This window comes from Varanus komodoensis, unplaced genomic scaffold (genome assembly GCF_004798865.1).
Source record: "Varanus komodoensis strain SLA01 unplaced genomic scaffold, ASM479886v1 scaffold82, whole genome shotgun sequence".
Lineage (NCBI taxonomy): Eukaryota > Metazoa > Chordata > Lepidosauria > Squamata > Varanidae > Varanus > Varanus komodoensis.
This window is the reverse complement of record NW_025336508.1, coordinates 1,994,722-2,011,207: the sequence shown is the minus strand read 5'-3', so window position 1 is coordinate 2,011,207 and position 16,486 is coordinate 1,994,722. Positions and strand designations below refer to the sequence as shown.

Genomic DNA, 16,486 nt, shown 5'->3' with positions numbered 1-16,486 from the left:
AAGATTTAAGGATAATATAACCCAGGCCTCTCCACTGTGGGGCCTGCCACATGGGTTGGAATGCAAGTCCCATCATCCCCAGCCAGCATAACCAGGTTGTGGGTGGTTGATACAGACAGTTCGCAAATGTTCCCAGTGTCTTGAGAACAGAGTCCCGAGCGATGACGTGCAACAACAATCCTAAGCCAGAAATGGCATCCTTTCTGCTAAGGCCAAGATCCAAGGAAGGCCCAGACATAGCTAAGCTCCTGTGTCGTAGTAGTGGTTAGAATATTTATATGCCACCTTTTCCACCAACAGGCAGCTCTCAAATGTTGTTTCCCTCAAGCTCCATTGAGCCTTGTGCCAGAAACATCTTTGGAAATACCCTCACATCCTTGGTTTGCAGTATTCAGAACAAAAAGCACCCTACCGTCCCCGAAACAGGGCAGAGTTAAATGATGGAATTCACTGCCACAAGATGGAGCACTAGCCACCAATTTGGGTGGCTTTAACAGGGGACTGGACAAGTTAATGGAGGTGAAGGCCATCCATGGGTTCTAGCCCTGGTGACTGGCTGCTACTTCCAATACCAGAGGCAGTGTGTCTAAGCACACCAGCTGCTGGGGAACATGGGCAGGAGAGTTAGTACTACACCCATGTCCTACGTGTGGTTTTCCCCACACAGTGTGCACAGAATGATTTGTGAGGTGATTCCGCAAAACTCTTCTTACGAACTCAAATCAAAAGCAGGTCTTGGGGTGGAAGTTTATTCTTGGGTACCCAAAACTCGGTACTTCAAAACAGGCTGAAGAATAGTCTAACTCAATATCTTGCAGGGGTACTTCAACTGTGCAGAGACTAAAATGGCTAATTCGCTGGGATCCCTTCCAACTCTTTCACAGAGTTCAGAATTTTTGCTGGAAGTCAGGAAGCTCTGTCCTCCTCCTGCAGGGTACTAGTGGGGCAGCATCAGATGATCTCTTACGACAGGGATCAGTAGCTGGAAAACCTGGGCCCAAAACTAGGTGCTAATCACTGCCCACACTTCCAGCTGAACCCAGTGATGACAAAGGTACGGTAAAATGAGCGACACTAAAAAGTCGGCAGCCCAGAGGAGAAAGGGGGGAAAAAAGAGAGCGCTGCTGCTTCGACTTTTCTCCCAATTCCTTTCCCAAAGCAAGTCATCAAAAATTCTGTCTCCTGACCAGGCTTTTATTCTGTGAGACTATTCCTTTCAGCTGGACTTCCATTACATTTGCCTAAGCCTTCTGGTTTAGAAAGAAGCTATGCTCATTATGTCTCAATGGAAAAGAGAGAACTCTTTGAAGAAAGAGTCCTCCCAAATAACATCTTGCTATTCTACAAACACTTGATATTCTACAAATGATTCATCTTGGCCGCATCAAAACATCTCATCTCTTGCAGTAAGGAAGAAATCAGGTACTGCCCTTACCTTTGTGTTTTTCAGGATCATGAGGTCTGTGTTGTTGTTTCGTATTAAGAACTGCAGGTGTAATTCAATGGCCATTTCACCACTTAAAATTTTAATCATTTTAGGGATCTGGTCTTTTGATTCGGGAGTCTTCACAAATGCACATGTAGAAAAAGACACACAAAAGATTCAAAAATGGCCAACAAGCCTCCTATAACAGTCCAGGTTACTTGTAACACCAGATCATTTAATGCCACCTGCTCAGATTAAATCTGCCAGATAAGCAGGAAGATTTATACCAATATCCATGAGATGCAGGGGTGAACCTTCAGGGTTTTGTTCAAATCCATTTGCACAGAAAGGGGAGAAGAATATTGGCTAGGCCACAGTGGATTCTCTGGGCACCGTTGCTGCAGCTAGACCATGTTCATCGATCAATCTGCTAAATGGGGATACATGAACTTCTTGCTTGGACTAAAAAGAGATTTCCCAGTATGTTTTTTTTAACTGATCACAAATTATTCCGAGCAGGGTTTTGCGGTGCAAGCTGCCCTCCATGCAATACCCAGTTAAGTTGGAAATGGCTGCACATGTGCCTCTTTTCAAAATCAAGCCTCACACAAGATTATTACCAAAAGAGCATCTGCCCTTCATGATAAGCAAGCAGGAGAGCTGGGCACAAGCCCAAGAATAGCCTTCTTCAAACTGGTGTCCTTCCAATGGCTTGGACTACAACCCCAGCATTCCTGACAATCGGCTGTGCCGCCCACAGCTGAATGCTGGAAAGGCACGGTCCCTCCGGCAAAGCATGCAAGAGTGAAACCCTGCCTCATTTGTGGTATCCCAGAATTTTATAAATCCTACAAGCCCAAATGCCTCTGGGACACTGTAGCAGCTAGTGCTGCTGGGAGCTTCTGCAGCTCACAGAAAGCTCCCTCCCAGCCTATCCAGCACCCGCCGCCACCTGGCTTTTGCCAGAGTGACAGAGAAAACAAAGAAGGTGCCACACAAGCAGCAGCTTCCCGCTTCCTCTGCGTTACCGCTGTCAGAAGCTGGGTCCCACTGGAGGGGGCCTGGGTAGCCTGACAGGATCCTCACTGCATGGAGGATGCTGAAAGCCGGTCAGACCAGCCTCAGATCCATCAGCCGCTGCAGCCAGTCAGCTGCTTCTCACCACACAGAAGCTCTGTTTAGGGCTGCTGCACAAACGGGATCAGGATCGTGTCCATTTCTTACCATAAGCAGCAATGTGGGAAGGGGCTGTGAGGAAGACGGAGAAGCCACGACTGAAAGTTCCAGGGGCTTCCTCAATATGCAGGCGTGCAGCATGGCGTGGCTTCTCATGTCCTTCAGCCACAGTGAGCCCTCATAATGTCGGGCCAGTGGGGCTCCCTTCCTTGCAGCAGGGAAAATATGTCTTGCAGGAGCCTGTCATCTAAGAGGGACCCATAAACCACAGCCAGGGATATCTGTCAAGCCAATCCCCACCCATTTGCAGCTGGCATTCCAGGCTAGCGGGTGGGGAAAGTTAAGTTCAGGGATGCTCTGGGCTTCAGGAATAATTTCTGCACACTTCCACCTTGGCAGGGCTAATTTTTCACCAAGTATATAATCTGAGGCACCCTTTCCCTTAAATGCATTGGTCAAACCAATCTGGCCCTGTGTGAAATCCTCTCCTGCAGCACCCAGCATACGTCCTTAGTAAGAATCCTCAAAAATACACACCTGTGTGCATCCACCTGAAGAGCAATTTTGCTGCCACATTCCCTCCTTTCACTGCCACATTTGACATAAGTCACATTGTGTACCTGGCCCACTGACTGTATTCCTAGTGCAGCCAAGTAAGTGAAGTCAGATCATCACCAAAGAGGCAGACCACAGGAGAATGGGTATGTTTTTAACAGGAAGTACAAGATATAAAACGATGCTTACTATGCAGATCTCTCTCTCTCTTTACATTAGTGCTTTCTCCCCCAGGCCTTGCAAGCAGGTATAATGCATGATTTGAGCAACTTAAATGTTTACAATAGCAAGCAATGGCTAAACAAGGCATCATTTTGCTTCCTGCTTTCGTGGGCAAACCATAGGAAAGAAATTCTAATGTCTTGAACAGTAAAACAACAATAAATCATGCCATGAGCTTTACAAGCCAACTCAGAAATTTTCTTGAAAGGAAAAAAACCCACACTGAATTATGCAAAGCATTCAGGGTCCCAAGCGATGTGGCATCAGCAGCGTTTTCACCCCGGAAAAGGCACCGTTTCCCAAGAGCAATCCCTAGCACAGATTTGGCAAGCTGTGAATCCACAGCAGGCCACCGTCGAGTTCACTGGGACTGCAGAATGGGCCAGGTTTCCCCAGCTCGCCCTCCAGACGAGGACGGCAACGGCTGAACTCACAGGAGTCCTAGTTCAACACATCGAGAGGGCACCCAGCTGAAGAAGGCTGGTCTGCAGGCAGACACTTTGCAAAAGACATCCCGCACTGTGTTCCACGGTTGCGACAAGCCAAGGGGCATTCCACGAGGAAGGCTTGCACAGGGGTACTTACAGTCTGGACAGACTTGGCCGCCACCACTGGACTACTGGCCTTTTCTTCCATGGTATCCATGGCATCCCTGAAAAACAAACACGGCCTAACTCGCACCACTGCACAGGTCAAAGGTGCACCCAAGCATCAATGGGATGAACATCCCATGGTCCTAACCCTACAATCTCAGCACTTTCCCCAAGTGTCCAATCCAGAGAAGAACCAATCCAGGTCACTTAACGGAGTGGCACCAAAATGCCTGAAAGGGTGGTGGGATTTGCACACTCCCAGCAGAGAGGGAATGTCGGCTGAGGAGGCCCACCTGCTCCTTCTGTGCAGGGCTTCAAGCGAAGCAGGCTTCCTCACCCCACCCCCAAACGGCTCAGCCGGCACCCCACGACCGGACGCTTCCCAAGCTCTTCTGAGCATCCCACAGAGGCAGGGCCCATCGCTGCTGCGGCCATTCCAACCAGACTACAGCACTTGACGGAGCTTGTCCTGCATCCCTTCCCTGGGCGCTTCGTCAGCTGAGCGCCTTACCCTTCTTTCTCTGACCCGGGGACAGTGCCAGTGTTGGTTGAGCCGGGCACAGAAGCAATTGGGGTCCCCACCGTGCGCAGGTTCTGAATCACAGAAGAGAGGAACTGCTGGCTGGCACTTTCGTACAGGTCAAAGCAAATCTGGTAAGCCATGAGGAGGTTGTCTTCCTTCACCAACTTCTCCAGGATGTCACTGACAGCCTGAGGGTCGTCCAAGAAGATGAGGCACTGCGGAGGGGAGAACAAAGGTCAAGGCAGAGGGAACATCAGCATGGAAGGATGAGCAGCATAAGGCACACCCAAGATCTCCTTGGCTTCTTCCCCCATAGCGGTTCCCGGAAAGAGTCGTCTGAACTAGAATGGAATCCACCGCATTTTACACTCCTCAAAAGTAAATTTCTCAATCATATTTCAACTCTGCCATTCCCCAAGGAGTGCAGGGAAACGTGTGCTGCAGGGGGGCCCATTTTCATCTTCACAAGGTTAACAGGTCAGCCGGAGGGAAGACATCGCTCAGCGATACCCAGTCAGCTTCAGGCTGAGCAGATATCGGAATCCAAGGCTCAGACCTCCCTGTGCTCCCACCGGCACCCAAAAAAGCGATCCAGAACACCGTTACCAAAAGAGCAGGTGCATTTATGAGGTGCACGGTGAGCGCACTTGCAGCTCCAAGCCATTTTTCCTACCTCTTTTTGAAACATTGGCTCAGAGGTGGAGAAGAACAGGTGTTATGCTGTATCCAGCCATTTACTGAGGTGGAGGCGTCACAACACACCATTTTTTGCCCAGATGAGAGGTGCCCTCATGTCACAACAGCCAAGAATTTTGAAGAATGTTCCTCAATTCCACCTGCTTCGCGCCTCCTGCCAGCCAGAGTGGCTAAATAAGCCAGGGACGCCGACGGGCTGGTCTGGTGTAAGAATGGATCCGCTCCAGCCCTGGGCCTACAGCCAACCTCCTGAAGGCCATGTCTTGCTCTTTGGAGTTCCTTCAGTGGTCACAGCCTCCTCCCCGCCCCCAATCATACACTGGGTGGTTTCCTGGACTGTGTGAAGCTTTGCCCCCAAGCCAAGAGGTTGGAATCCCTCTTCGAAGGCTCAATTTTAATGGCAGTAGGAGGCTCAAGGTACCATCTGCTGGTATTTCTTGCATCCTTGGCCCCTTAGCCCAGGACTGAAATGCAACTCATACCAATTCCTCTGAATTCCTCTGGCCCTGGGGTTGGAATAGGCCCGTCCATCCTCCCCCACCCCGTTTACTATGACATCCAGAGTGGGAAACTCCTAAAAGCCAAAGTCATCAGTCAAGGAGAAGCAGCTGGCAGAGGGAGCCAAACAGGAGAAACTGAACTAGATGCACCAGGACAAGAGGTCGGGATTTGTCAGAATTCAGTCACGGTCTCTATTCAGTTTCATGTCACCATTCCATTTCACCCACCCTGAGAATGAGAGCAGCCCTCACCACTAGGCCACACAGCTCCTCGCACCCTTCCTCCCCAGCCCTCAAGTGTAACGGGCACCGGGTCCACAGGCAGACGTGCAAAATTGCACCATACTACCTGGCACACGTTGATGAAGTCGGGCTTTTCCAAGTTCATGTAGATTTTCACCAGGACCCTCAGCACTTGGTTGCGGAACTGCTTATTTTGCATCAGAGACATGCAGAGTTTGAGGCTGTAGGCCAGCATTCCAGGAACATCATTCTGAATGTGATATATAAAATAAGCAAGTTTACATCGTTTCCCCTTAATGTTCAATTAATTATCAGTGTGTTAGCACTGGCTTCAGTGTGAACAGCTATAGCAAAGTACCAGCATAATATAATTTTCTTAGAGGCACACTCATACATCTAAGAAAATTTTATTTCCTGCCAATCTTGCAGTTCGAAAGCATGCAAATGCAAGTAGATAAAAAGGTACCACTTTGGTGGGCAGGTAACAGCGTTCTGTGCACCTTGGTGTTTAGTCATGCCGGCCACATGACCACGGAGACTGTCTGCAGACAAACGCTGGCTCCCTCGGCTAGGAAACGGAGATGAGCACCACCCCCTAGAGTCAGGCATGACTGGACGTAACGTCAAGGGGAAACCTTTACCTTTACTTATTGAAACTGTTTTAATTCTTTTAAATATTGTAAGCCGTCCTGAGATCTTGTATAATAGGACAGCATACAAAAGCTTTTAATTAATAAATGAATGAATGAATGAATGAATGAATGAATGAATGCATACCCAGGCTAAATATTTTGAGAAATGAAGCGGCACTGTGCCCAAGAGTGTGAGTGATAAACCAGGACGTCCGCCATTCAAGTGTTATTTTGGCCACAGGGCCACTCCTCACTCCACCCCACCCACCTATTCTGCAAGATGGACACTTCTCTTACTGCCTCTTTAATCATGGGGAATGTTACAGTATACCCAGTCTTATTTATTAGCAATATCTCTGTACCACTTTTCATTTGCACAAATCCTGCAGTGTCAACCTAACACAAAATCGGAAGGCAAAGAGAGAAGCAACACTCTTTTCTCCACCTCTGTGCTGGGAAAGGGGCAAGTTTTGCCCACTGCGTTTGGTCTGAATTGGGGAAGATGAAGACACATCTTCTAAAGACATCACTGCCTCACCTTCAAGTTCAAAGCGGGACAGAAAAATTGAGGCTTGCTGTTTTGGTTCTTGGAGGAACGCTCTTCTTCAAGAAGGGAAGGCTGAAGAAGGCTGCAGTACTGGGCCACCTTTTAAGCAGTGGTGGCTGTCCTGCATCAAAACACACCACAGCTTAAAACCCGTGGCCTGAGAGTGGGGCGATGGGATTGTTCCCACAAGACCAAATTAGGGTTCATCTCAGAGGAACACCACAAGCTGCTCTGCCTTGCATATAATGGAACTCATCCACACCAGCCAAGCCTCTTTCAGTTGTATCTGCTGCTACAGTTCCTGCAGCCAAGGCAGGGCAATCTTCTGCTTTAGGACTGACTTGCCTTCTTGGCTGTAGGAAACAACACTTAAAACATAGGAAGCAAAAGTCTCTTTTCTCTCCAAAACATGATGCAGTTCCTTCAGATCGTGGACTCTGGATTACCCATTTTTAAGAACGTGAGAACTTGGGCATGTTGAGCAGAATTCTGAATCTTTCCCAGTTTTCCATAATGTTGCCACCTAGAGCTCTCAAGTAGCTCCCCGGCCCGACACAACGCCTGCCAAGCATCACTTTCTGTGCTTTCACCTACCGATTCCAAAATAGTTTTCTCAAAGATATCCAGCCTGCGCGTCTCCAGGGCAATCCCAATGGCCTGCTTGTACTTGTGATCATCCAAGCAGCGCTGGAACATCTTATTCACAATTCCTTCCAACCGTGGATCCACTGCCTTCTTCGCTCCCTCGGCCAAGTCAGCATTTTCCACACACTGCTTGGTGTAATGGTCGATGCACTTTGCTAGGAAAAGGAACACACATGACCCATCTTAAGTTTCTCTAATACATTCTCATAGCGGACTACTGAAAAGTTATAAGTGCAACTCAACATTCCATTTATTTATTAGATTTATATCCCACCTTTTTTCTTACAAAGATCTCAAGAGGCTTACGACATTGCCCTCCTCCTGCTGTCCATCTTATCCCCACAACAGCGGCCCTGTGAGGTGGGCTGGGCTGAGAGTCTGTGACTGGCCCCAAGTCACCCAGCTGGCTCCATGGCTCAGCGGGAACCAGAACCCGGATTGCCCGAGTCCCAGACCTGCGCGCTTAACAACTATACCACATGAACACACAGGGAGTTCACTGAATGACACTGTTGAGCTCAAAGAGTATTTTGGTAACACATGATGCTATTGTCAACGAAGATTCTGCATATGATTCTGCTGCTGGGCCCAAAAGTTCCATTCATGGCAATCTCAGCTTTTGTTGTTTCAAATTCCACATTGGGCATAATTGAAAAAATGGAAAATAAAATGGCCAATCCCACAATCCCCTTATTGGTACAACCACACTCTTAATACTGTGTACAGTTAGGTTACTTTACCTAAAATAGGGTAGTTGGGAGACGTGCAGAAAAGGGGAACTAAAATGGTCAGGAGGCTGAAGCAACTCCCCTAACGGGGCGACTTACAATGCCTGGGATTCTTTTGCCTAGGAAAACGGCAAGTATGGACCCAAAAAGGCGATAGTGGTGGATCAAATAGTGCAAGTTACAGAGAAACTGGGTAGGTAAACATTTTGTAGGACAGATAAAAAGAGATCAAACTATGGAATTCACTGCCACAAGATGTAGTGATGGACACCAATTTGGATGGCTTTATAGCAGGTTTGAACAACTCGGTGGAGGAGGTCATTTTATTTATTTGATTTCTATACCGCCCAACAGTAGAAGCTCTCTGCTAGCCCCAGTGGCTATATGCTACCTCTGGTATCAGAGGCAGTTTGCCTGTGCATGCCAGTTGCTGGGGAACATGGGCAAGAGGGTGCTTTTGCTCTCACATCCTGTTTGCTGCACAAGCTGGACTCTTGGCCTGATCTGGTAGGGATCTTATGTTCTTATTTCAAATGGAACAAGATGCCATCCCTTAAGGAATGGGTGCATAAGACGTTCATATGACAGAGCACTGCTTTGGGCCAGATGGTTACCTAGACCGACCTCATGTCCTTCACAACAGCATCCTCTGTCCTTACACGTTTGTATGTTCCTCCCACCCTCTGTATGGAGATTACTTTTTCCTGTCAACACTCCACTCCTCCTCTCAAATGCTACCCAAAACTATTTAACTAGTTTGGGACTCAAACTGCAGGTTTGCCCAAGTGAACCGAGTAATTTTACACGCCAATAATGCAAACCATTCTAATATCCAGAATTTGGAAGTCGCCACGTGCCAGATATGGCGGCCTGCTAGAACGCTTCCCATTTCACAGTGCGAGGGCTTACCAATGATCGTCTCCACATATTCTGAATCGTCATTCACATTGAAGAGATTGCCTGCTCCAAGCGCATAGTTCAGTGACTCCTCAAAAGCTCCAAGGTGATAAAACACCTTTGAAGCCACCAAAGCAGCAAATTCACGACTCCGGAAGCCAACATCTTCGTACAATATTTCACTACAAAGGAGGCAGGGAAGAAAAGAAATCAGCTCATGACTGCCTCCGGGGAACACAAATCAAGAGTTATATTGCAAAATCATGAAGTGTGGAACCACATATTTTTCTGTTGAGCAAGAGGTAAGGCAGAGCACTCTTTCACTCTGGCTAAGCTCACATTTTAAAAAGTTTCTCTTACATTTTGTCTACTGACTCAGAAATTTCTGCCCAGAAGTCATTGACCACGGCATTCAGTTTGTGAAGAGCAAACTCCTGCAAAAACAAGAACCAAATTAGCTGCATGCCAAGTCATAAGAAAACAGAGCTGTAACAAGTGGTTATGCCGTAACTGTTTAATTTAAACTCTGGTTCATTGCATTCTGCCATGTATTTTCCCAGAACAGAAGCTGGCAACTGGTGCCTTCCAGACCTTTTGGACTTCGATTGCCCAGCTACTGTGCCCAATTTTCAGGGGTAGTGGGAGCGGAGTCCAAGACATTCTGAGCATGTGAGGCTTTCTACATGGCCCAGAAGGATGAACAATCAACAGTGCCTGCCCAGGAAGGAGACAGACGCCATCTGGACACATAGGTCATTAATGATATACAGTAAGCCCTACTAAAGGAAGGAAGGTAGGCAGTTACAAAAGCATAAGCAGGGCAACCTGGGGACTTCCCTCTGGTCACTTTCCCATGACTTCATCAGTCCCAGAGGCAGAGTGCCAAACTCTCTTCTTCCAAACAGCATCAATGGCTGAGAATGTCGCACCTCAACTCACTTTGCCTTAGCCTTGCCCACCCACCCAGGACAAAGGTCAGTTTTGTTTTCTTCACAAACAAGGGAACTTTAAAGTTTTAAGATGCACTCTGATGGCCATTATTCAAGTCTAACAGTGTCTGCTGCTTCTGGGTTTTAAGGTGTTCTTCCAAAGTCTGACCTCATCATGTTTTGGCTGACTTTATACCACAGGAATGCCCCTGTTGTCAGCTGAGCCTCATATTGTTGGTGAACTGGTGAAAATGCACTGCGGACTGTCAAAATTAGAATCCAACAATGGCCAGATACTATTTCAGACACGAAATAAAGAAACATATCAACTCCAACAGTCAGATAATGCACCAACTGTTTCTCAGTTTTTATTATGGCATGCTTTGTCCGCCTAGCTTAGAAAGAGAAGCAACTCAAAACTGACACAGACCTAGCAATTCAGGAATGAACTTGGCACAACTCATAAATAGTGTTCAGTTTCATATCAGTAGAGAGAGTCACAGCTGAGGCAATCTTCAGTTCAAAATAAGCATGTGGCAATAATCACTCCTGTGCGACACACGCACTGAACCCAAGTACATTTCAGTGACTGCTTCTAGAAAACTGTTTGTAAAAACGAATCTTCGGCCTAGAGGCCTTGATGGCTGGCTGGCTGCAGGGCAAAAGCCAAACCTGGACACCTACCTTGAGTTCCGGCTCTTCCTCATCCAGAAGTGAAATAATTCCAGCTAAAAAAGAAAAGTCCTTTTAGTCTCAATGTGTATGACCAAGAGAAGGCCAGTAAAGTTTTAAACATTTTTTCACAGTCATAGTTTTATGGTTTCAAGAACATGACTATACGTTGGCCGTGCCAGTGAAAAACAAATAATCAAAGTTCCTCTTCTCCTTTCTCATGGCCTAACTACACATTACACACACTGTATGAAAACATACAGTCACAGATCAGCCATGGAAGTGATAGTGTGTGAACGTTCAGAAAAGGATGGCTGCTTCTCTATACCCTCCCCACCGCAACCGCTTCATCTTATGTCGAGATGTTTTAAGTTAATTAGCAGCACTTCCTGCTCTTCCCACTCCAACCTTCCTAACAGTGCTTTCCAAATCCTCAGTTGTCAGAGACTGGTTCACATGTAACTACTGCGAGGGTCATTGGTGTAAAATTTATTCAAGCTCTGAGAAATGATCTGTTCTCTTATTTCCTTCCTGAACCAATTTTCTTCTTCTTTTAGATCTATAATTAGCCTCTTCTTGATCCCATCCTTCTCCAAACAATACCTTTCTCTCCAACGTTCCACAATGCAAAATAGGAGCATGAGACCACTTTCAAGGCCCTTTCCATGTCTAGATCCCCACACTGATACAAAGATGTGGTCCGGGTCAGGTCCTACTGCCCTGAAGACTTTCCAGAAATGCCACATGCCTTGAGAACCATTTGGCTGCAAGGCAGGACATAACCCTTATAAACAAGCATGCCTCTGGGTATATCAGGTTCCTTACAAACAAACACTTGGGGGGAAGATTTGCTGGAAAATTGAAAAGGGAAAGTTTATTGTTTATTTATTTCATAGCTATACTGCCCAATAGACAAGGCTCTCCAGAAAGTTCACAAGTTGAACACTCCACCCCACTGTGCCCCTCAACATTCTTCCTTCAAAGTGCTCAGGAAAGTCTTCACCCAGCCCGCTTTATCCTCAGAACCACCAGTGATATCGGTTATACTGAAAGATTTAAATCGCTATTTTTCACGAAAAAGTTCTCACAGCCATTTAAGGCATAGTCCTATTGCGTGTGCTCTCAATGCTCATAAGTTCCCAAACTTGGGAGGCTTAGAAGCATCCAGTGCAGAACCAGAGGTGAAACAGAAGTGCTCTGATCTCACGCTTTGCATTTTAGCTAGAAGGCCACTTTCAGAGGGAACTTTGGAGCACGGGGAAGGAGTACCCTCGTGGCTCCACTGTTCTCCCTTCCCTCAGGACACCCCCCCCCCACTTTACCCTCCCCAGCAGATTTCATGATCTTGGAGAGGTCGCTGGGCAGTTCTTTCCAGGGCAGCTGCAAGGGGAAGGGAAGGGCACTAGAGTGTGGATTCCTAGAGTTCTGTCTCCACCTTGGATCTGGAAATGAGAATTATCCTGTGGCTCATAGGCAACATTTAGGTGCAATATGATTATTAAAATGTTGCTATAGCACTGTTCCAATTCCAGCAGAGACAGTTTTTCAGATGTGCATTTCATACCCTCAAAAGAATATTCTGATTCCTTACTCCTTACCTCACGTGCTGTCTGTCTTGGAGAATACCATGTCCCTGGAAGCACCATCTCCCTTCTCATACATGCAAACATACAACCAAATGGACCCAACAGCAGCTGGGACAGAGCTACTCTTCCATCACACAGTTGTCCTTCAGACAGCTGTCACGATGGCACTTGGTGCTCTCACAGGAAGAGGCCTGGTGAAGCTGCCCACCTCCTTCACTGTCAGTCAGTGGCAGTTCTGGCCGCTTCTGCTTCAGCAACAAACAACCCCTCCCCAGAAGTGCATCCCCGCACTTCAAATCAGGTCTGGGAGGAGAGCAGGTAGCAACTTTGGGAGAAACTTAACAGGGCCACTCCTGTCACACAGTGCTTCCCACAGAAGGCTTGGGAAAGGTCGACTGAGGTTCAACCCATCTCTTAAGTCCACCTATCTTTGACACCCTAACCACTATGCAGCACTGTCCAGAAGTGGTAGACATCAGAATCTTGCTACACACATTAGCTTCTTTTAACATGTAGCCCTAGAAGACATTCAGGACATGATTGGCACCTGAATAGCTCTAGCCCTGTGTTCCATATTTCACTTGCTCTAGGCCTGTAACTCCACCCACCCCCGCAGACTCCACCATGTCCCTATAGTCCAGTCTTCATGCAGTATCTGATGAAATACACTGTAGCTCACAAAGGCCCTAACAGATTTGACAGGCTGCAAGGCAACACAGGTGTCCATGCATACTCAGAATAACCTTTTAAACCAGACTTCCCCTACACAGTGCCCTCCACATGCGTAGAGACGGGGCAGAGAAGGCTGTCCTACATACTACAGAAAAATACACAGGGGAACAAACTATACCTCTGCCTGCTCAAAACCCACCAAGTGCTCTTCCATCAAATCATGCATCTTAGAAATTAAATTGACCAGGCAAGGCTGAAGTCACACAGATTTAACTTGGGGGTTGGGTACAGGATCTAAAATGATAGCCTGCAAAAAGATCTATGCTTGTCAAAACTTAAAATACTAAAAAGGACTGCTTTCCCCTGTGATAGCAAAATGAAGCCTCCATGTCCAGTAGCAGTATACCTCTGAGTGGCTGTTACTGGGTGAAAGGAGACAGTGAAGAGAGCTGTTTGCTTTCAGTTGCCTGCTGGGCTTTCTAGAAGCATCTGGTCAACCACTGTTGGGAACAAGATGCTGGAATATATATACATATATATGCCTCCTGCCTATAATCACAACAACCCTGTCAAAATCCCCTGGAGGCTGGTGGTGGTACTAGAACCCGAAGTTTGCTGCTACATTACACTGCCTCTCAGAGCATACATGACATAGAAGAGCTTTGAACTCTCAGCCTCTGGTTCCAAAGTTTGGCTTCTCTCGCTGCTGTGCTATTTGAGCAAGTATGCATAGACCCAGCGGAGTCCTCCTTATGATCTTAAGCAGCCTGTCCCAGTCGGGTGCCTTCCAGAGGTGCTGGACCGTAAACTCCCCTTACTCCCGGCCCGCACAGCCAGAAGGGTGTGAGAGGAGTTGCGCCCCTATACTTCTGCAGGGCACTCAGTCCGGGTCGCGGGAGTGGGCAATTTGTTGACCCAAAGCATCCGGAGGGCCAGACCTCGCCTTAGGCAGCACAGGCAACGGTGACGACCGATGAGAGCAGCAGGCCGGGAGAGCTCCACCTTCTCCACCGCAGTCAAGGCTCTGGGCAGCGCCTGCCAGCGGGGGGAAAGCGGAGCCGGCAGGGCCGGTGGGCGGCCGAGGAAGCCACCCCAGGCCCGGGCTGACTCAGCGGGAAGGGGCCGGGCCTGCTTCTCCGCCCGCTGCCGCGGTCCACTCACCGGCGGAGGTGATCATGGCGCCGCCGGCGTCGCGTATCCCGCCGGCCGGGAGCTGCGGAGACGGGGAGAGGGTCGAGCGGCGAGCGGGAGCCTTCCGAGAGCGGCGCGACTGCCTGCCGTCCTGGTCCGTGACCAAGCTCGTTCGCCGCTTCCGTCGCGTCCTCAGGCTACCCGGAGGTGACGTCAGGACGCGACTCTTCGGCTTCAGGCCCCGCCGCCCGGGCGGCCGCGGCCGCGTTCGAGGGGCTGTCCAGCGCAAACGCCTGCGTGAGGGCGGTGGCGGGGTCGTGGCCAGACCCGAGGAATCGGCGGGACCACGTTCCGCCCGGGGGCAGCAACGCGAAAACTAGGCCGCAATCCGAAGCAAGTTGCCTTGCTTCGGACTGCGAAAAAGAAAGGACCGGGATTGCAGTCTAAAACAGGCTGTGGAATGGGCACCTCACCCTGGTAGAAAAGACCCCCTCGCTTCGGTCTGGTTTGGCGTGCTCCTCTTCACAATTTACATTTTTATTAGTATCGTGTTTACTTAAAGTATTTTCAATCCGCTGTTTGGCCCCAAAGACTCCCAGAATGCTTTGCGGATGAAATTCTGTAGCCGCTACCCTTTTGCCGTCAAGCAAAGGACACAACACAAAAGGAAAATAGCATGAGGAGGGAGGAGGAAAAAAAACTACGTGAAACGTCCTTTTTGGCTTGTCTGAAGAAGCCTTGAAAGCTTGCACAGGTTTTGATGACCTCTGAGTTGCCCTACTAAATGAATTAATTACCCTAGATGAGTTCTGAAACAGCTGTATGGACCAGCAGACAGCCTGGTGCAAGGACTGAGGGATGGATGGGGAAAAGGAACCGAAGCAGCTGGGATCTCAGTTGCAGTGATGGAATAAGCACCCTGTTGGATGAAACCCATGGTCCGGCTCATCCTGTTTTCTCTTCCCACCATGGCCAACTGGATGCTCTTGGATACCCGTGATGCACTCAGGAACACAACTCCCAGCAACTAGAATTCTTAGGCATGTTGCCTGTGATGCTGGAAGGAATATACAGCCGTCACAAAGTTCTGCCTCTTTATTTCTCCAGTTCCCAAGTATGAGGCAGGTGCAATTCTAAGTGTGATTGCTGGAACTACAAAGGAACTTTTCCTCCGTTCCTGAGCAAATGTTTCTAACGGACAATAGAGCTACAATACTAAGTTCCCAGCCATTACGGCTATTGTTATGTTCCATCAAGTTGTCTCTCAGTTAACAGCAACCCTATTAATCAGAGCCCTCCAAAATCTCCTGCCCGCGACAGGTCTTGTAAACTAGAGGTTGCAGCTTCCTTTATGGCATCAACCCATCTCGTAGTCGCTCTTCCTCTTTTCCTTCTGCCTTCCACTTGCCCTAACATACTTGCCTTCTCACGCTGTGCCCAAACTATGACATCTTTGACATTTTTGCTTCCATGGAAAGTTCTGGCTTGATTTGCTGTAGGGCCCACTTGTAGTAAAGAGCAGAGCTATCACCCTGCCGACAAAAATGCGTATAGCCAAGGCGATGGTTTTCCCAGTTGCAATGTACAGCTGTGAAAGTTATTATTATAAAGGCTGAGTGCCGAAGAATTGAGGCCTTTGAATGGTGGTGCTGGAGGAGACCTGTGAGTCCCTTGGACCACAAGGTGATCAAACCGGTTAGTCCTGGAGATCAACCCTGACTGCTCTTTAGAAGGCCAGATACTGAAGAGGAAACTCAAATACTTTGGCCACCTAATGAGAAGGAAGGACTTACTGGAAAAGAGCCTGATGCTGGGAACAATTGACTGCAAAAGAAAGAGGGGACGGCAGAGGATGAGGTGGCTGGATGGGGTCACTGAAGCAGTCAGTGTGAGCTTAAGTGGACTCTGGGGATAGTGGAGGACAGGAAGGCCTGGAGAAGTGTTGTTCATGGGGTCGTGATGGGTTGGACACAACTTCACAACTTGTTCATCTTTGCAAAGTATTTTTCGGTATTTGCAAAGCTCTCCTCCATCACAGCTTCAGGGTTTTTTTTTTTTTTCTTTTTCTGTATCCTTCACATCTGTGTTTGGGAATACAATAGTGTAGATTATC

General features: G+C 48.2%; 1 protein-coding gene across 2 annotated transcripts in view; it reads right to left on the bottom strand.

Moving 5' to 3' along the window:
- Positions 1–14,548, bottom strand: part of PSMD1 (proteasome 26S subunit, non-ATPase 1) — a 99,881-nt gene extending 85,333 nt beyond the window's left edge. For both annotated transcript variants that reach the window (XM_044456191.1, XM_044456192.1), the window contains exons 1-9: positions 14,404–14,548; positions 10,997–11,040; positions 9,744–9,817; positions 9,396–9,565; positions 7,708–7,913; positions 6,041–6,184; positions 4,484–4,710; positions 3,965–4,031; positions 1,436–1,564 (exon numbers count right to left, since the gene is read on the bottom strand). In XM_044456191.1, the coding sequence (XP_044312126.1) occupies positions 1,436–1,564; positions 3,965–4,031; positions 4,484–4,710; positions 6,041–6,184; positions 7,708–7,913; positions 9,396–9,565; positions 9,744–9,817; positions 10,997–11,040; positions 14,404–14,419 (1,077 nt within the window). In that variant the 5' untranslated portion in view covers positions 14,420–14,548. The remainder of the gene's footprint in view (positions 1–1,435; positions 1,565–3,964; positions 4,032–4,483; positions 4,711–6,040; positions 6,185–7,707; positions 7,914–9,395; positions 9,566–9,743; positions 9,818–10,996; positions 11,041–14,403) is intronic.
- Positions 14,549–16,486: the final 1,938 nt, after the last annotated feature.